Source organism: Gouania willdenowi, chromosome 15, assembly GCF_900634775.1.
Source record: "Gouania willdenowi chromosome 15, fGouWil2.1, whole genome shotgun sequence".
Classification (NCBI taxonomy): Eukaryota; Metazoa; Chordata; class Actinopteri; order Blenniiformes; family Gobiesocidae; genus Gouania; species Gouania willdenowi.
Genome location: NC_041058.1, coordinates 22,362,028 through 22,383,915, shown reverse-complemented (window position 1 = coordinate 22,383,915; position 21,888 = coordinate 22,362,028). Strand labels below are relative to the sequence as shown.

The following is a 21,888-nucleotide window of genomic DNA, read 5'->3' as shown; positions in this document are numbered from 1 at the left end:
AAACAAGAGCACTGAGCGCCAAATATCCTCTGCCAGATATTCACAGCTATCTTGAACAGTGATCCTGTCAGGGTACTATGATCATTCTTCCTTTAAACTGTTGTAGGAAATTACTATACTCATTAATAATGATACAGTAATTGAGAAATCTACCTGACATAACTGAGTTTAATTCTATAATGATCGGTCATTTACATTTTAAACTGATCCAGCATCAGTATATTAGTCCAGATTCAATCCAATATATGATAGATCCATCCTTGGCCAATTTTTATCTTTGATTCAAAATTTGTTCAGCACTTTTGACATAATCCTGCTAACAGACAAACAAACAAATAGATAAATAAATGCCAGTGTAAATATAACCTCCTTGGCAGAGGTAGAGACAGGATAGATAGATGATTGCTGCTAGTTGTTGTTAAAGTTGTTGCCATTGACAGGAGCTGACAGCACAATCACCTCTGGTGCTAATCTGTATACAGTGGGTTAGCAGCAAATGATGCGTTTGCACTTTTCTTGCTGTGACAAACTCGCATAAAAGGGCAATTTCTCATGATGTTCTTCATTGGACAGCCTGAGATACAGTGCCAAAGGTTAAGTGAGTCCATTTACCAAAGCATAAAAAAAAGAAAAAAAAAAGGACTTACTCTTGGTGCCATTTTTACTGGGATTGATGGTATAATGGCCTTTTGTTACTGCAGGAGCTCTGGTATCAGCACATTGGGTGATGGAGCAAGTCACCATGACAACAGGCATCAGGAGCTCCCCGGAAACTGATAACCTGTGACCGAACGAAAGAAAAGAAACTCTCAGTTGGTTTTGGTAGATGAAATGTTGGTTGTGCAATACCTGTTTGGTCCCGGTGCTCTGACACATTGACCCTGTGTCAGGATAAATGTACAGCTTGGATATGGGAAACAGGTGCTGAAAACACAGGGCTATTCTTTCCTCAGGGTCCAAAAAAAAGAAAAGATATTTCTGACTATTTCCACTGGCTGGCATCAGGAAGCCATAAAAGATTCATGTTTGTCAAGATGGTTCTCACTCTCGCCATAAAAGAAGCATCACTGTGGAGGATTTCTGTCTTTTCAGGAGACAATTTTATGTGAAACCTGTCAGTTTTGGACATGCTGAGATTTGGCTGTCTTTTCTGTCTCTGTAAATGTTCCCTTTTATAACGGAAACACTCAGCAGGCCTGCAGTGAGGGACCTTTGTTGAATAGTGACTGAATTGATAGTGTTGTGAATGGGCTCTTCTTGTCACTGAGCTTCATGTGCTGTTTTTTTACTGCCACAACAAAGACTTGCTAAACACCAGATTTGCTAAAGGAGTATATCTTTTTGCAACTGCAGGCAGTTTGTGTAGTACTCTGCTATGAATTAAAGCTATTCTTCTGTAGTTTGGTAGTTCATTCTTTCGTTCCACAGCTGCTCTTAAGTAGCAGCTAATAGCTGGGCTTGATTTATACGCTGCTCTGTTTTTGAGGGTTCACAGCCTGACTTTACGAAAGAGGATTTCAGCTCCACAGAAGGGTTATGAAGGCCTTCACATTAGCTGTGACATGATGCAAAGTGGGCACTTGTGTGCACTGAGTACATAATGTACGTATGTGTGCATGCATGACCGTGGTGAGCATGACACCCATCAGTGACCGGAAAAGATACTTACTTACCGATGAGTGTTTGATTATGTTTCTCATTCCAGCTAAGTTTCCAGCACAAGGTGGGGGTCCTTTACTGCAAGGCAGGTCAGAGCACGGAGGAGGAGATGTACAACAATGAGAGCGCCGGGCCAGCTCTGGAGGAGTTTTTGGATCTCCTCGGCCAGAGGGTGCGGCTAAAAAACTTCACCAAGTACAGAGCTCAACTGGACAACAAGAGTAAGACCAAACTCATTGCACACATAAAACTAAAGCCCTGCTGTGTTTCATATTGCTTTTTAATGTTATCCAGTGTGTTTTCATTCTTGAATTTTTGTTTTTAAATAAAGTCCTAGAGTTTAACTGCTGTATCCTCTCTTGCAGCTGATTCCACTGGGACTCACTCTCTTTACACGACTTATAAGGACTATGAGCTGATGTTCCATGTGTCCACCTTGCTTCCTTACACGCCCAACAATCGACAACAGGTCAGTAAACAGTGTCCAGCACACTCCTCTCTGTGTGGTAAGCTGGTGTCTAATAGATGTAATAAGTCCCCCAGCACTTTCGTTCTAGGATATTTCCACAAGCGACTTCTGCCAATCTTCCCCAGAGGCTCATTTTACCCCAGTAATGACCTATCAGCGTAAAGCATGGGTATTGCCATGGTAACGGTACATCGTAGAAGGATTTTAATCAATGCATCCCCGGGGGCTGGACCTGGCGTGGTGTTAGATGAGCCTTTGTGCCTGTCTGCACTAACAAGTGGAATTAAGTGGCCTGGTGAGCAATGGGCCGATAAAGCTGAGATTACAGAGGTTTACCATATTAGTCTCTGCACTAAACTACCTCTGTGGATGTTTTTTTTGCCCTTAATGAAAGCTGTGGCAAGAGCCCAGTGGGGACTGTGACAGTTGGATGTAGGGAATGACAAATTTAGATAGAGCTAGCGCATAAAGTATGGCTGAATTATGGTTATAGGTGTCAGAGAAAATTGGTTCCTTATAGCAAATTTGACTGAAGTTGTCTTAACTGATGACAATAGAAGGACCTCTAAATCCTCCTAAAATTACTTGGATCAAAGGGATTTAAACCTCTGAGTTGACACTTACTGAATGTGTATCGTAAGTCAAAGGTTGACTTCATCTTCCAGCTTGTGCAACTCTCACCGTTTTGTTTCAGTGCTTAAATGAATTGAAACCCTGGGACAAGAAACACACGTGATATATTGGATGTCCCTTTCATTAAGTGGTGTGTTCATTCAGGACAGATTCACTAATAAGTCAAGTATTTTTTACAATTGGACTTTTATTGTAGCAAAGAAATTGACAATTATTACACATGTATGAACTTGTGCAACTTGGAGAAAATATTTGTTCCATCATTATTCCATTTTCAATCTGTTGTCCTCAACTTGCACTGTAGGCTTGGTTATCTCTATATACTAGTAATAGTGATTGCTGTGATTGTCCTGCATGGCAATTTATACCAGAAATGTTAATCTTTGTGTTCATCAATATCCTTAATTTCCTGATTGTCTGATTTGATCTGGAACAAATATGAGCGCCTTCTAGTGCAGTTTATCCTATCTGGTACTGATGGGAATCTATTCTTGGCCAATTGCGAGTCATGATTCCGACCTTCAATATCAATTTAAGTTGTGTTTTTTATCCCAATTTAAATATTGTTTTCTTTTGCAAAGTCTAATTGTGTTTCTTTCTCTTTATAGTTATTAAGAAAAAGACACATTGGCAATGATATCGTCACCATAGTGTTCCAGGAGCCAGGGGCCCTCCCTTTCACTCCAAAAAACATCCGCTCTCACTTTCAACATGTCTTTGTCATCGTCAAAGTCCACAACCCCTGCACTGATAATGTCTGCTACAGGTATGCTCAACAAATACCCTCTCTATAATTCTAAATTAATTCATTTGCCGTTTTGGATTGACCTCTGAATATAGGGCTTTGCTAGAAAAGTATGCAAAAAACACTGCTGCTCTTTTACGTTTGTAAAAGTCTTTATACCAAATGGCTCAGAGTGATTATTTAAGAGCTCCAAGTTTGAAAGAGGAATAATAATAGCTTGCTGAGTGCTTTACTGTGGTTTCTGTCAGGATTTTTTGATGTAATGTGTTGGAGTCGCAAGGCGGCCTGGATCTGTTCATCCATGATACAGTAATTATCTTCAGAGACACCTTGAAATTATGCTTTGAATGTTACTGAAGTGAAGATGCCTTTTGCTAATGGCAGTCTTTGGTGAATTGAGCTTCATTAATCTCTTAAGAAACCATTTTCCTTACAGCTATATAATTTCCACGCTTCTTAAAGGACTGCTTATTATACTTACAGTTTTATAGTTTTCACATCCTTTTTCCTGTTGTGTCAAGTGCTCATCTGATTTATCGATTTCCATTTCTTGCAGCGTGGCTGTGTCTCGATCAAAAGATGTGCCTCCCTTCGGCCCCCCCATTCCTAAGTCTGTGACATTTCCCAAGTCAGCAGTTTTCAGGGACTTTTTGCTTGCCAAGGTCATTAACGGAGAAAATGCGGCGCACAAGTCTGAGAAGTTCAGAGCCATGGCAACGCGTACTCGGCAGGAATACCTGAAGGATCTAGCTGAGAACTTTGTTAGCACCACTACCATCGACTCCGCTGTCAAATTCAGCTTCATCACCCTTGGAGCAAAGAAGAAGGAGAAAGTCAAGCCCAGAAAGGATGCTCACCTCTTCAGCGTGGGAGCCATCACCTGGAGCGTTAGTGCCCGAGACTTTGGTCAATCAATGGATGTGGACTGCTTACTTGGAATATCCAATGAGTTCATCGTACTTATCGCGGAAGAGTCAAAAAATGTTGTTTTCAACTGCTCATGCCGCGATGTGATTGGATGGACATCAGGGATTATGAGCATTAGGATTTTCTATGAGCGTGGAGAGTGTATCATGCTGTCTGCTCATGATAACTGCGGAGAGGACATCCGGGAAATGGTGCAGAGACTAGAGGTAAGACCTTTAGACTCTGAGATGTCGTAAATGTTGTCATCGTAGAGATCTGCTGTCAGATTAGGCCAGAGATGAGAAGATCTGACGAGATAAGATGATTTGGGTCTTGTCTAAAATATGTTTTCGAGAATCAGCTTTGAAAATACCACATACAGAGATTTTGTAGAACAAAGGAAAGCAACCAGTCATATAACCTTTATTGTTGCTTGCTTCATTATAAATGTGTAAGGTTAAATGAGGCTAATGTATGGCATGTCGTTTGGGTTTATTTTTTTATGAGAAATAAACCCATTACAGTAAAAAACAACTACGCAAACAGTTTTAGCGTCAAACTGTTAAGTTGATCTGACAAAGTCTGCCTGCACTATTACGCAAAACAAAAAGTGATAGCTGAATCCTTCACCAGCTTTGCCATGGTAATACATACTAGTGGATCTAGGTCCATACGTACCACAGACTAGGGCTGGGTGATATGGACCAAAATTATTCTCTATATTTTTTCTCAAAATGGCGATATACGATATAAATCTCAATATTTTTAACTCAAAGTCTTATTAGAAAGACTTTTCTGGGTTAAATTTGTTAATGCCAAATGCCACACAGGCACATTTATTAACAAACAGCTGCACAATATGTGCATCCTTTGTCTTTTTGTCCTCTAACGACAGCACGTGTGAGTGAGTTCTATAGTGTGGCTTGTTTTGGGGACGGTCTGGGTTAGGACGCACTCAGAACTCCATTCAACTGAGCTTTTAATGCTGTTCTATGAAGGGGAGAAAGCAATGACTCCTGAAACCAGTATTTTAATAAAATATCGATATAGACACATTTTCTATATCGTCAAAACAGAAATTGCAATATACAGTATCTCTCGATATATTTCCCAGGCCTACTACCAACTGAATTAAGTGGTAAACACACAGACGGTAAACAACTTGATGCATAATTTGAAAATAATTGCATTTGACTGAGGAAAAAAGTGATCATACAACCACAACTGAATTAACAAACAAAGCTGACTGTGCCAGCAATCAGCTTTTTGTGAAAGGGAAGAAATCTGATCCTAAGGTAGGTGTGGCAGAAAAATGAGGAAAGATTGGCTCTGTAAGGGATACTGACATTGGTTTCGAAAAAAAAAAAAACAAAAAAACTCTTCCTCGGAATAAAATACTTGTTGTGTCTTGTATAATCTAACTTCAAATACAACAGTCATCTCATAACAAAGTGAAAGGTTTTTTTAATGGATATAACCCTTCATTTTCACATGAGCAGGCATAAGCAACAATGGAGAGGGAAAACAACTCTCTTTCAACAGGAAGCAACCTCCAGATAAACTAGAATCTTTCACATCCATTGGCTTGGGTCACTGGAATGGAAAACAGTGCAGGATAAAGCAGGACATAAGTCAGAGTATACTCAGCTGTTTGGACTGCAAACCACAAATCAGGAATCGTCAGCAGTAAAGCCAGGACACTTACAGTAAAGAGGAGTGAGAGCAAGAGAGGAAAAAACAGACGGCAATTCAGAGACACATGCTTAAGGCATCCAAAATGCACATTCAAATAAATGAGGAGGAAATCCACAGATTTACCCATCAACATGTTGCTACAGCATTTTGGATCAGTCAGATACTTTTTAATGAGTTACTGGTACATCCAGACAACAAAGTATTACAGTATTCTATTATTGATCTAACAAACATATGAAATTGATTTAAAATATAACTCTGAGCCAAACTATTCCTTATTTTAGAGAGGTTACGTAGGTGGAAAGAGGCAGTGCTCAAGATTTAAGTAAAGGGATAAAAAAGTACAAGTATCTAAAACACATAGGTGCTTTTTTTTTGCTCCCTTATATTATTTTTGCTGTATTAAGGTCAAAGAAAAAAAAACTTGTTTTGTCTTGGTTAAGATGGAGAAATTCTCAATCAATCTTTGATGTCCTCAAGACAGGCTTGGAGTTTTAGTAGGTTTGATTGATAAATGCGTATCTGTATGATCTACGCAACAGTAATGCTTCTTAATAATGATGCCCACTGAAAGCATATTGTACGATACGATATTGCAGGCTTGAGTATTGGCCTATACCAAAATCAATCCAATCCAATATCAGCATGAATCACATATACTTTTAAGACTTATTTTGATAGCGTGGAACATTACAAAAATGACTCAAATAGAGAACAATAGTCAGCAACAGTAGGTGTGAGAGAAATGGACAAAGTTAATATTAACCAATGAGTTACATATATTTCAACCATAAACACAAGAATATTCTACAATTAAGTTAAAAAATAAAAATATATTGGAAGACCCTGAAATCCAATGAAAATAATTAAAACAAATTATACTTTAAAAATTTGAAATAACAATTCAAGCTCACTTCAGTTATTTTAGTATTTAGTTTTGCCTGCTGTTGGATAGAAGCACTGGAGCAGAGTCTGGAATGGACTGGTTGTATTGACCCAATTTCCAATATCAGATTGGGAAAGTAAAAAGTATAGTTCCTGAAACAAAGCCCTGTGGAACTCCATGATTAACCTTGGTGTCATTATTATAATAAACAAAGATTGTGTCTGATGAGTATATCATCAACCAAGTAAGTCATTTTCCTTAAATCCTAATGACACTTTACTGTCTCTGCATCACCAAACCATGGTCAACTGATATCTAAAGGGACAGGAGTTGAGAGAAATTATTTGTCTAGGGCTATAAGAAGGTCACAGGTCAGTCATATTGTAGCAGGCTCTGGTATAATGGACTACAGACTTAAAGCTGTCATATAAATTGTTTGTGCCAGTAATGGTTTTTGCCAATTCAAATCCAGTAACGGATAAAGACAAGAGCAATGAGATCAGTCTAGTTCATGCCTTTGGGGTAAATGTCATTAAAAAATGAAGCAGTAGTTTGTCACTTAAATGATACTATAAATCTGTAATAGGTCTGTTTCACGCACATGCTTCAAGGCATGGCAGGGAGTAATTCGGAGTAAATGTGTCCCCGTACTGCATGTACAATCTGTAATATCACCAAGTTTATCATTTTACCAGTTGTTAGCGCTACTATCTTTACCAGGGAGCAAATATTTATTCCTGGTGATTGTTTTTCAGAGTTTTACTGGGATTTATTTACCGGTGATTAGTTCCTATCTCCCTTCTCTTCCGGGGTCCAAACTGAAACCGTGTTATTGTCCAGCTGCTGATTCAAAACTACAATCAAAATAAAGGTGAAAACCGTTCTCGTGTGGTGTTCTGTGTTACAGCCGACAATAAAAGGTTTGTTGCGTGTTTTTCTGGATAGACGTGATACATCACGTTCGCCCACTGTCCAATCAGAGCATTTCCAACCCCCAGACCTAAAGCGGAATTAAAGAAAGCCGAATAAACCGGTTATCTATGTAAACCTCAATTCAGGAATTTCTATTTCCATGTAAACACGAAGCAGAACACTTTAATTCTGAATGATTTAATTTGGAATAACTAATTCCAAATAAAAAAAAAACATAATGTAACTGTGGCCACTGTAGCTTTACTAGGTTTGTTCATTAACGCAACTACAGCTTCTTTAACTCACATTAGCCCTCATTTAATAACTGTTTGTACTTCAGATCTGAGCGTAAGACGTGCGTTCGACCAAATTCACGCAATCTCCAGCATTAATCAATTCTGACATGATCATACGGTACGATCCGAGCTCACGTCTGGTCTGACCTTGTGTACACAAACCTGAGTGTGTGGATCTGTGCTGCAGCACAGCCTAATGTGACTGAGACTGAAATCTAAGTATTAAACAAGCATCAGCTGTCATTTCAGCATAGGCAGACACACTTTCAGAACAGATCAAAAAAAATTTTAAAACAAAATATAATGAATTTCTGAAGGCCACGTTATTACTGATGCCACTTTTTTGGCTTTCCTTCAACGGAATACTTGATAAACCTAGCTGCTACCGGGCTGGAGCGCATCACCCAGCAGTGCTTCGACTGGGATCAGCAGGGAAATGCTGTTGTATATGTACAGAGGAAGTGTGTGACGTTATTTTAACCTGTTTAGCACAACATTGCATTGGTGAATTGAGTGATGTCTCATTACCAGCACTGCATGAGGATCCAAAGCTGAACAAGTGTCAGCTCAGCCACTACTGAGGCTTTTTAAAGGATTCGTTCATTTATTTTAATGTTTTATGTATTGCTTCCAATGTGTAGGCAACTGAGGCCGATAAACAACATATTTCTATGTTGTCTCTACAGGGTCTCTGCCCTGATATGATCGGTTTGATCACTGCGCTGGGGGGGAGAGAGAGGGCTCGCGCTCTCAAGCCTGACTCATACTTTTTTTGATCAACGTAAAGAAGTGTCTCGATCAAAAAGCAGGGATTAACCATTAACACGTTTAGGCTGTGGATGAGTAACATTTAATTTAAACCATCATTAGGCATTGATGAAGTCAGTTATTGAGAATTTAATTCAAGATCGCAGCTCGAGTCCGTTCCAACATGGAAACACTGTTCACTTCCTCCGTTATTCTCTTCCAGAGCGTTTAAATGAGCTCCTTTAATTCCAGTTTTCACACTTTGGTCCTGTCGTACGACACAATGTGCACTCAGATTTGCACCCGTTTTCACGCAATGTTGGTAAATGAGGGCCATTGTTCCAGAGATGATTTGCAAAGGATCACTCCGTTCAGGTTCTGGTGTTGCTTCCTGATGCCTGACCTAATGCCAGAAAGTTTAGATAATTTCTCAATCATGAACTTAGGTAATTCTTTGACTACATTTGAAGGAGGAGTACATTTAAACAGGACACCAACCCACTTTTTTAAACAAGGGGTGGGATCATAGACTTTTTTTTGGGTCAGACGGACTAAGAATAGAACGTTTGGCATCAAACTAATTCAGTCCTTTTAAGAGAAAAGCACAACTTCCCTCATCCCCATTTTTGTAGGTGCTTTGCACGTCTGCTTCAGGTGATCTACAGGTGTCCTGGAAGTCTCCAAGGGGGGGTGGGAATGTCCTTTACCGACCCATTGAGGTTGGACAATTGACATTTGTTTTGTTCCTAGTGTTATGCTTTAATCTATCTTTCTAAACAATTTAACTTTTATCACTTGTTACAGAAACCACAAAGCTCTCTTGTCCAAGTCACTCCATTAAAAAAGTAACTTGTGGAGCCTTTCCTGATTATAGTAAAATAACACCCAAAGTATTCCCGTCACCTAGTTTTTAAATTCCTCTTTGGACTGGTCTGGTGCTCATGTGGTGAAGAGATTTATTCTCTTCTAAGAACATCAAAAACCGCAAGAACATGTGGATATATTTACCATAATTAATGTGTAAAGGACACAACTGTCATTCAGTGTCTTTTCCACTCATCCTAAGAAAGGACAGAGCAGGATATATTAACATTTATGATTAGCCAAAGGACATCCTTTGCTCATTCTATATGCAAATCTCTCTTTAGCTTTGACCGTCCAGTTATTCACAGGACTTGTAAGGAATTCGTCACAGCAGAAGCTCAGAATGAATATTGAAAATGCAGACTGCAGAGTAGCAGCAGTTTTTTTAGACATAAGATTATTGTTCATATGTATCCCAAAGGTGTCTGTGTTCAGGGAAATGTCTAAGAGGTTTGCTTGAGTCATGTTTCATTTTGAGGATTTACAGGCTGTCAAGCCTTCGATGTAATGCAATCCAAAGTGAGCAGATTGGCCTCTGTAACACAGACAGAGGAGCCCTCTGTGAAAGGACAGCTAAAAGCTTTGTGATGACCAATGTCCTTCTCTCCAGGGTGTTGCTGAGGGTGGCCGTATATCGGCTTTTATGAGGGTGGCCCTATTTGCTTGGGTGCCATGTGTGCTTTTAGTTTTGAACAAAGTGAGGACAGTCTTCTCCATTTTGTATTGTGTTTCACTACTGTGTTTCTGCGGGGCAGCTAATAAAAGCAGCAGACATTACAAACACAATAGACAGAACAGGAAACAAACACAGTACAGTAAACTTTCAAAACATTTTAGGGTGCTGTTTTTTAGAGAGTTCAACAGAAAGTTCATTGGATTTCTTTCTCTTCTCTATTGTACTTTTATTTCACTGTTATATTATCTGCTATTTTGTAATGAAACCAAAGTTATTTCTAACAAATTAGACAATAGGAGGCTCAAATGTAAAAATCCTTTATCTGCAAATGTTTTCTTGGGGTAATGTTTCTTACCACAGTGAGATAACATGCAAGTTGGGTTAACTGGAGTCTCTGCTTTGACTGTAGTATTGAACATGTATACATTTTAATTCTTATTATATAAGCTTGCATGATAAATTGTTAAAATGTATGCTTTTTTTGTCAAAAGTTAGGATTTTCTGCATTGTAGTATGTTGCAATGGGACATTTTTTGTATTCTTATTCATTATATATTTGATGGTTTGGCATTTATGAGAACAGATTTAACCATATAAAGCCCCTGAATAGACAGGTTCTGTAAAAATAAAATACAACAATAGACATGTACTCATTAGCTGCCTCTCAAAGACCAGAAGGAGGTCCAGGGTTTGTCATGGCTATGGAACATGCTTCCACAGACGGCGCCTTTAGCACCAAAGCTGTGTCTGACTATCACACCTCTCACAGAGGACTTGCGCCAGCAACACAGCTTGTCGACAGATTTGAAGCTGATATTGTTGGTCTGCTTGGGCCAGTTAATTATCAGCTATTTGAGCCAGTTATTGGATTTTCCACATCCTACAAAATAATGTATTCAGTAGGAAATATAAGTTCACTCTAAGAATTTTGCATGAAGAATATTTATTTTAAGAGTTACTCAGTGTGAGGTTAGAAATATTTGTGTCCACAGGAATAATGATTATCAATCATGAGTTTTCTTGCACGAATTGAAGTAGGGTGGTGGTGTTGTTGGGTTTTTTTGTTGTTATTTTTTATTAGTGTGAGAGTCTGGTGGAGTGTTGACAGTCCATAGTCTGTGTTAATGTGTCTTTGAAGCCAGCTGCCACTTTGAAGCAAATGGAGGCAGTCACCCACAACTGAACCACGACTAATGTGATGTGTGATTAATAGCTCCTTGGATGAGGTATGAGTTTTAAAGAAACAGAGGCATCTACACTCCCATGTTGTCCACAAACATAATCTTGATGTCAACTAAGTGCACTCAATGTCTTCATAAGTTGTGTGGGTTCATAAAATATCGCTTCTGAAGCAACACGATTACTTGAACTTTGTGTGAACCTGCATTGCATTTAAGCGAAAGATTAAACCAGAGCACCACTGACAAAGTGTACCGCTTCATTTACATGCAAGGACTGGATTGGACAAGGACCAGCTTTAAGTTGGATCGAAGAACTTAACAGTTCAACGAGAAGCCATCCAAGAAGAGGTCATAGATGAAGTGTCAAGTGACTTCCTGAATTCTCAGACTGGTAAAAAAAAAAAAAAAAAAGACAACAAAAAAATTACCTAATAGCTACTGGTAATATATGCAAAATACTTTTATGAATTAACCCCTTACAAAGAGTATCGCTTGTGTGCAGCTCCTTTTGTGTACATCAGTTTTGAAAGCACTTTGAAATAGTGATGCAAAATGCCAAGACTACATTAGAGTTTTCCTGTCTTCAGATGGTTTACTGGTGTCCACTGTTATGACTTGTCTTGTACAATGACAATAAAAGCTGTCTATCTATCTATCTATCTATCTATCTATCTACAATATACATCTGAACAAGGACCTGAGAAATGATAAAACATGTTTTATGTAATAATTTTTCTCCAGTTATTCAGGTTTATGTCTTTTGATCAGTGAATGAAGTACATACCTGATACATATTTCTGATTGTGTTTCCAGATCACCACTAGAGGCTGTGAGACAGTAGAGATTATATTGCGTCGGAACGGCCTCGGCCAGCTTGGTTTCCACGTGAACTTTGAGGGCATCGTGGCTGATGTGGAGCCCTTTGGCTTTGCCTGGAAGGCAGGACTGAGACAGGGGAGCCGGCTGGTGGAGATATGCAAGGTGGCTGTAGCCACTCTCACTCATGAGCAGATGATTGACCTACTGCGCACCTCCGTCACTGTCAAAGTAGTAATAATCCAGCCTTATGAGGACGGGACTCCCCGAAGGTGAGGATGGCCTTTTTTTCTGATTTTTGAACAGTGAATATGTTATCATTTTGAGTGATGGTTTGTAAAGCAGAAGCAGATGCCACTCTAAAGGTTATAACCAAGAAACAGCTCTTCCCTCCTTTTTCCTTTACAGCTGGGAAAAATTAGCCTCACTTTTTTCTCTCATGTTAGAGATTGTTATCATTAGAAAGAATGCTTCTATAGTGCTGTTGGGTTGTACCACTTGTTATTTAATTGATGATAAATGTACAATCATTATCTCAATATAATTCTAGCCTTGTTTACTTTTATTTATGATTTATTTATTTTATTTATTTTATATGGAAAGTCCTTTTTGAGAAAAATATCTGTTGTATTGTTTTTGTAATTTCTGTATATATACAGTAGGCCCATGCAAAACTAAAGTCCTGCCTCATTCTCTTTCTTGAGAATGACACACACATTTGACATAACTCTACTTCAGGCTGACATGTTCATGCATCCAGCTATCTCAGTTTTCCCTTCGACACAAACAAAGAACATACTGGAGAACAACCTCGCCATGCAGGCAAAACATCAATGTTTCAAACGTCTGTGGGTAAAACTATTTTCAAAGCACACTTAGCAAGCAGTAATAACCACATTTTTGTAGAGAGGATGTCTACTCAAGTGTTCAGCTATAAATATGTTCATAAATCCCTCATGGGGAAGCGACTTCATAGGAAATCTGCATAAACAGTAGAAGACTTTTTATTGATGTGTGATAATAGTTATAATTCTTACGTGTAATATACTTCCAGGTTTGGCAACATTGGAGTATCATGTTTGACACTGACTAACCAGACACACCAACAAGCCTTTACAGCATCACCCTTGTCTAATCCTCTTAACCCAGTTGGCGTTAATACATAATGATACAATCATAGTAATTTCAGTTTAGGGAAACAAAAAATTTACAAAATCTACCAAAAGTGGCTCTTCAATAATGGGTCCAATTTCCTGCAGCTTTGGTTATTGTATAGAGCACATTGTTTTCGAAAGCTTATTCCAGCATCTGTCTGCCTCTGGCTTGGTTTGACAGACATCATCGAGTCTGTTAAGGTACTTCTATAAAAGGGGATCTTAAAAAAACATGATGCGTCTCATTGCATAGAAATGCCATTTTCCAGTGAATGCTTTTGCATTCCATTTCCATAATGAGTACTGTCGTACCATGCATGATAGACTGAGCTTGACCTATATGTTATTAGATTACAAGGTATTACGGTAGAAGATCATGCTGTCCAGTTACATTGATTCTTAGTGGTAAAATTACAATCTCTTCCAAGCCCAATTTGACTATCAATGCTTGCATGAAAGACTAAAGTCTCCTTCTTGGGTGCTGTGAAGTTTTTTTCCCAAGGTCCAAACGAATCAGGAGGTGAGGGGTCAGGTGAAGAATCTCAAGGATCCTTAACTCTTTTTGCCACAGCACAAGTGATGCAGTCAACAATAAGTGCTCCAGTTTCTCCACTATTATGTCAAAGGAAAGGAATCCAGCAGGGGCTCAAAAGCCCCCAGTCAGTCCCCTGTAGCCTAAGAGATGAGATTGAGTCCAACAACAAAGGACAACAGTCGCACAAGCTCCAGACAGAATAGCGCTATAAGAAGGCTTTAAGCTTAGGAAGTAAGCTTATCCTCTGCTTCTTATAAATCAGCATTATGTCGTTTATGCTTTTGTAGTGTATTAATTTCTACTCATTTGGTGAGGATTGAAGACAATTTTCTCTTTTTTCTCTTCTTCTAAAAACTCCCACTACATACAGACTGTTGGTGCACCAAACCACTTTACCCCTGTCAGAGTCATGGCTCTAATATTAGTCTGTTCTGGTACTGTATTTATTTACATTGGGCACAGGATGTGGTTCTAACTCTGAGCCATACCAGCGGCCTTTCCATCATCTCCCTGAAAACCTTTAAATAAGTTCAACATGTTAGCCCTAGATCAAGCTGATGGGAATAAGATGAAAAAGATGAGCTCCTTGAAATAGGAATTTGATGTATAGAATATGTTTTATACTTTAACATGTGGTCATCAGACTTCTACAATTATAGAAAAGGACCACTAAATGTTGAATAAAATGGATTTTAGTACAGGATAAACAAACAACGGTAGTCTTTTGTGAACTTTTTAGACTATTTCAATATTGTAGGCAGCCTGAATTATAAAGAAGTTTTGATATACACGCCAGAGCCATACCTATCAGTACCAATACTTCCAGTGACATTCAAATAACCAGGAGCCTTCTTTTTGTTTGAAGTTTCATTAATCCAAAAGTGATTCTGGGAAAACTCACACTGATGCAACCACCCTGTAAAACCAAACTGGAACAACTCGCATTACAAATATCCACAAGTGCGGGAAAATCAATATTTAAATCAATGCATCTCAATGCGGCTGCAGGCTTTTCCTAGTGAATTTCAGTAACTAAGCATTTCATGGTAAAAAAAAAAAATTATGATGTCCTCCCACACGATTGGATAGATGACATCAAATCGCAGGATGATGAGTTAACAACTTTTTTGTGATTAGGTAAGCTGTTGTGTTGACTGACTTTAATGATTTGTTCCACTATATTCTTTATAACCTTTATAAACTGAAAGACAGTTTGGATAAAAGGAAAAAGAGACAGATAAATATGTTCCCTCATTCAGAAGGGGTGGAGCGTGTATTTAGTTATTGTTATGCAGTAAAACTGCAAATAAATATGATAGTGTTGATATGATATAGATAATAAATAAATGATCATGAATTATGAGTCACAATCTGGTACAAAAGCATTTTAATTGATTCAAGTAAGGAATCCAATGACACAGCCCAACAAATGTCCTTCATTTTTTCACATAGTTCATTAGAACAATAGGAATGCAAAAACCTCATTGAGAACATTTCTGATTTTCTCTTTCCTTCCACTTGATTTTCTTTCACATCACCTGCTCTCATGTAGCCTTTGACAATGTTCCGCAAAAAGGTTGTTGGAGTTCACAACCTTTGTGACTCTTTGCTGTGACATGGATTGTGACTGTGGGAATGGATTAGCATGCCACTCACTCGCACAGCCTGTCATTCAAGTGGCAGCTCTCTCACTGAGCTCTAAGTTCTTTTTGCCACACTTATCTATTGGAAATCTTTGGAAACTGGTGGGAGAGGAAGTTCATTGTTTATCTTTTATGCCCCAAAATGAGTGACTTTTGATTCGAGTTTAGTAATGTCACACTAAATGATTGCGGTTGTTTTGTCACATTTATTTTTCTTTCAGTCAACACAACGCAGCCTAGAGTTTAGTCGACTGAATTGGCAGATGTTTGCTTTCTTTTTCTTGAAGCTTTTGTCAGCCGCTGTGGCATAATTTATAGTCCCTAAATCTTAGCTTGGAGAACCCTTCAGCATTTCTCGGTGGAATCATGAGGAAACAGACTGTGTTACTTCTCACCAGGATCTCGCTTCCCTGTCTCCTTCTGGCTGGCTGGGTATGTCTAACAATGTTTCCTTTGCCTCTAACTTGTAGCCCAGTTTTAACCATTGGCCGAACACTTGTTTCCTGCTTTTTCCCTCTGAATAATACACATCCAGATAATATAGTTTTCCTTTTATAAACAAGAATATTCCACATACATTAAACTTTCCATTCTCAGAAAGTTTAATATGTTGGAAAGTTGCACAAGTTCCTGTTGAGTATGAGTGCTCAGACCTCATTATTGACAAGTTGTTAGTGAGGTTTAGCCTCTTTAGACTGTAATAATGTGTGACAGGCTTCCATTAACAAACCCCCAAATACTAAAATACACACAGTTGATTAAGGTAATGAGAGGATTAACAGCCCCGTTAAAAAAAAAAAAACAATCGACAAGCAGTCCAAAGGATTAAGCAGTCTGTTGGCTTCCTGAGCATAAAGTGACTGGAAGACCTTTGGCTGCACGATGAAAGTAGTGGGAAAATGCATTTCACTGTTGAATTAGCTTTTGTTATCAAACAGTCAAGTCACTATTGTTGGAAATCCTGATAAGGTAACACAGGACGTAACATTGTGCTAAATGCCTTGAGTTGTTGTCATGACCAGTCACAGCAGACAGAATGAGGACTTAGATGCAGGACTCAGGCAGGCACAGAGATGAGGTTATCCAGTTATTTAATAAATAAGGGAGGTAACTAAAGTCAAGGACAAACAGATGGAGACCTGGCCGATGGTCCTGGCGCACTCACGTGGGGCTGTTATCCCGTACAGGCTGGAGGATCTTGCAGCAGTCTGCTGTGCATCACTGGTGGAGGCAGACAGCACACTCCTCTATGCATAACAAGCATTAAAAAACATGCTGCGCTCCAATACAAAAAAACCAACATAAGCTTAAACGCAGACCAAGGACAGGCCACAACTGGGGACCAACCGACACTGACGCACATCGTTCGCTGACTTAAATCGGCTGTGTTCGAAATCGATTACTAACGCACTACACACTACACACTGAATGAGGATATACTGTCTGCTATATACTATAAGTATGATTAGGATGGTGACTGTTCCCACTGAAGTATACTTCCAGGTTTCCCAAGATGCATTTCGAACCTACAACTACAAAAAGCGGAAGCACTATGATACTAAATATCTCAGTTGATTTGCCACCTTTGAAAGTTCTGAAAGCATTCTAAAAGGGCAGTGTTTTGAAAAAATCACTTTATAATGGTTTTGCTATCGTGATAGACATTCTTTTAGCCTCATTCAGAAGGCAGTTCTGTTTCCTCCCGCCCTTGCTATTCCAAATTTTGTAAAAAGTCAGCTCCAAACTGACTACACATTGCGGAAACTCCTCCTTCTGATAATCCTGGCTCCTCCTTCCCTATAAGAATGTCAGCTCCTCCCTCTCAAACTACCTCACAGGTAAAACTAACACTCTGGTTTAATATAGAATATACATTCTACTTTATTGTCATATATGTAAAGCTACATACATGAAATGTGTTCTCTGCATTTAACCCCTCCCGGCAGCCATGGTGTAACGCCCAGGGAGTCGTTCCACTTTTAGTAACAGTTATAAAGCCTCGTATTGCCTTTGACAAGATCTGACGTATTTGTGACCCAATGCGACGCAGCGGTCAGACAAAACAATGAACTATCGTCTTGAATAGGCCATTCTTGTAATCAGTAGTGGTGTGGATTACAAGAGAGTGACATAGCAGCTCCGGTGAGTCTTTGAAACAGCTGACTGACTCCGTTGCTGATGTGATAAACACACACCGTTGAGCAGCGTTTGTCTGAGTCACAATCACAATAGCCGCTTAAATAGCCATGTGTCTTACTGTAATGTGCAATTTTTTTGGCTGAAAACAATAACAAGTGTGTGTGGATAGCAAAAGACAATCACTATAGTGATCAGCTGTGGTATGAAGTCTGCATCTGCAGATACGCCATGCATGAGTGGGCCCCAAAACATCCTGTTTTTAGAAGTGTCACGACATTGACTTTTCAGAGGGCTAAAACTCTGGAAAACAGGTGAGTTTGGGAAAATAAACCTCAAATACTATGTTGTTGGGGTTCTTTGAACAAATGGAGATGGGTGAAAAATAGTATAATACTGGACGTTTAAGCGAGAAAGTGACCAAGTAGAATATTAACATGTGGTCATTTGATCGACAAAACTCGTGGAAATGCATTTCATGCCGACATTTTGGAGATTTTCGGAGACTCGCCATTGTGCTGCTGACTAAACTTCCGGTTAACTTCAAAACAAGAGCCCTATTTACAAAAGCGTTAAAATCTAATGGAAGACGGGAAGATATTTTGTTTATTTTCTTATTATTTGTATTTTTTGGTGATTTATTTAAGTTGTTCTCCATGGGCCTTATTCACATTTCTTGCTGGCTTTGGAAACATAGACCACCTTTGGTCTTTAAATCCATCCTGCAGGGAAGTCATTAAATCAGGTCAAAAGTAAGTGGAAAAAGCATAAAATATATTGTTGAGAATTGAGATTAATCTACCTTGCTGACTTTTTAAGATGACAATGCTGTATCGCTACATCAAAATCCGGTACATAAAGGATTAGATTGGAAGTGTGTATTACATGGAAAGCTATTGAGTTTGAATGCATACAAGTTTATCGTGTATTTTGCAGCTTATTCATTCAGCTAATTCACATGTTTGCACAGCAAACCCCCAACCAAAAAACATCAATGCATTGTTGATCTTCGGAAGATCACAGGCATTCTCCATTTAAGCAAATGTTTTTTTTATTTGTCTGCTTAGTTTGTTTTGAAAGATGACACTTTAATGGGAAGCACAAGTGAAGACCTGCTGTGTATAAGCACATCCAAAGTTTAGTCATTCCAGCTCTGCTTTTGCAATATGTTACGTCTAATGTTCCTTACATGCTTTTGTTATGTTGATTTATTTATTGTCTTATACTAGTTGTTGTGTGTAGTTTCATGAATTCTCACAAACACTCAGTGTTTTTGCCACTGAGAAGTTGCATTGTGCGACAAGAGCACTCTGAGCGAGCAAACCGAGCACCAACTTGACTTAATCTTGCTTACAGAAAAAAAAAAAAAAAAATGCCAGAAAAAGTATTACTTCGTTGGCGGAGGTAATTATAGAGCATTAACCAGAAAGGAAATTCTTCTTATTCTTTGCTTCTCATTACCTGGACCTTATTGCTGTGAACCAGAAGTTCTGAAATGTACAGTATGTCACAAAATGTATCAAGTGGTCAATTCAGGTGATGTGAGCATTATCAGTTGGTGAATCCTGTTTTTTCTTGTAATTCACAGCTTATTTTCCTGCCAGTCTCTAGTTAACCATAATCGGGAAACATTTTTTATCATTAGTCTTTTAACAGCTATGATCAATGCATACTATAAAGCTCTTCATGCTCTCCCTGTCCCATATAGCAGTAATTACTCTTGCATACATATGGGGACATATGTTTTGTTTAAATTATGTAAACTGTGAGATGTGGAGGATGAAGCCCTTCCTCATGAATGAGGTCAGCTTAATGGTGACATTGACCAGATGTGAGAGCAATGGTTGTAGAAAAGGAGGAAGCGGAGGATGATTTTTTTTTTTAAATCTTGTAACACCCACAGCTCTGGTGGGAGGCAGGCTGTAAACAACCCAGTCAGCTGTGGCCCAGTTTGATGAAAGGGTTTCTCTGAGAGGTCTCACTCGCCCCTTCAACCACAGCATTAACATCAACCAGCACAGCTTCTGCCAAATCTACACATTTTGCTCTTCTGTTGGTGCAGGAAACTGGACCTTGAAGAGCGAGGACATTCTAATCATTAGAGTCATGCTTGAAATGCTTTTGGAGAACCAGCCAAGCTCCCAGAGTCTTTAACCCTGACCCACTAACCAGTAAAACCTCCCATCTTTCTATACGTGGCTACCCAGGCTGCACCCAGCTCCAGAGATTAATGTTGCATGAAATGGCATCACAGACCTTGTCTATCCTTGGATCCTCAGCAGTGTTGGCAGTAATGGAAAAGAGCCAAAAATCCCCCTGTGTCACGTGACTTAGGACAGACCTAGAGCTGGTTGAGTGACAAGTAGAGATTTCCAAATGGATTGAAACTGAACTGCCTCAGAGTACCTTTGATGTGTCTTTGTGTTTTTACTATTGTCAGTGAGTGAATTTACAAAAATGGGATTTAGACGTCGGTACGAATATCTTTGACCTATTTAGTGAGTTTTTGATTTAGTAACTGTGATACAGCATGTTTTATTTATTTTCTATGTATACTTAGAGTAGAAGTTTCTTATCATGCGTTGTTAACACCAAATATGTAAAATGTTTTTCATTGTCCAAAAGTGATTGATCAAAGTCATTGTTTAGCCATGGTTTCCTGATGAATGCACTCTGACTAATGCCAACCACAACAGATTGTGTACTAATCACCATTAAAACAAGATGAGCGTACAAAGTAATTTGTATTCATTGAGCTTCCTTGTTTTTAAAATAGACAAAGGGCTCCTTTGTGAGGTCACGGTTTGGTTCTCAATGCCCAAGTTGAACTACTGCAAATTGAATGGCCCAAAACCAATATGTCATTCTATTAAAAGTGTTTCATTTTAAACAAAAATGAGTACTGTTTTCCAACTACTGGTAATACATTTTTGCCTATATTGCTATTCTTACTCAATCAAAATCATCAATTAAAGCACAATCTCTGAAATAAATGCGCAGGGGATGTTTAGTGTAGACAAAGGAGTAATACAGTCTCTCTGACCTCATGATGAACTGTATCTTCTATGATGAGCACTGCCTTCACAATTGACTGGGCAATTGCCATCTACACAAAAAGCATGCCTAGATTGCACAAATCACCTGGTAACAACTGTTAGCACTGATTCTTCTATTTACAGTAGGTTAAATTTATCTAATGATCACATTTATTTACCATAGGGCAGTGGTTCCCAAACTTTTCACAGTCCGGTACCCCTTCAGACCTTGAACCTGAAGCCTTGTACCCCCTATTCCTGCACACTTGAAAAACATAATAATGTAATATCATATACAATGTAGCCCTACAGTGAAATATGTCTCTGGATTTTACCAATCCTGTTGAGTAATAATATATAATAATAATAATAATAATAATAATAATAATTTAAAAAAAAATAATCTTTTGGCTCAAGAAAACATCTTGTAACTTGATTTATTTAATTAATTAGCCTACTGGCATTCTCAGTGAGAAACAATCTCTTTTATTTTGGAAAAAGAAATCTACATTACCAAACATTTGTTTTTGTTAATATTAATCGCCCTGAAACTGTGAAATACAACTTGCTACAATTTTAATAAGAATGTTGGGGTTGAGAAGATGCACAGAACTCTGTAATGTTTGGCTGAATTTGAGGGAGTCTGAGTCTTAAATCGTTCTCAAGGCAAAGTCTTCTTTTATAGTTTATTTTCATGTTTGTCAAAGCTGAAAATCCACTTTCACACAAGTGTGTGCTGGCAGAGGGCATCAAGCACATTTTGGCTAGCCCAAAGCAATGTAGCTCTCGCCATATTTTCACTTTTTTTTAATTAGATTGTTTTTCTGTCCCAGTAAGACGGTCATCTTGCAGAGGCCAATGTCTCATTTGTGCTAATGCATGAAGGCTCCTGACTGCTGG

At 38.7% G+C, this 21,888-nt stretch overlaps 1 protein-coding gene across 7 annotated transcripts in view; it reads left to right on the top strand.

Moving 5' to 3' along the window:
* LOC114476453 (signal-induced proliferation-associated 1-like protein 2) overlaps positions 1 to 21,888 on the top strand; it is a 114,097-nt gene that overhangs the window by 52,385 nt on the left and 39,824 nt on the right. For all 7 annotated transcript variants that reach the window (XM_028467976.1, XM_028467975.1, XM_028467974.1 and 4 more), the window contains 5 exons: positions 1,706 to 1,880; positions 2,025 to 2,128; positions 3,370 to 3,527; positions 4,063 to 4,639; positions 12,483 to 12,757. In XM_028467976.1, the coding sequence (XP_028323777.1) occupies positions 1,706 to 1,880; positions 2,025 to 2,128; positions 3,370 to 3,527; positions 4,063 to 4,639; positions 12,483 to 12,757 (1,289 nt within the window). The remainder of the gene's footprint in view (positions 1 to 1,705; positions 1,881 to 2,024; positions 2,129 to 3,369; positions 3,528 to 4,062; positions 4,640 to 12,482; positions 12,758 to 21,888) is intronic.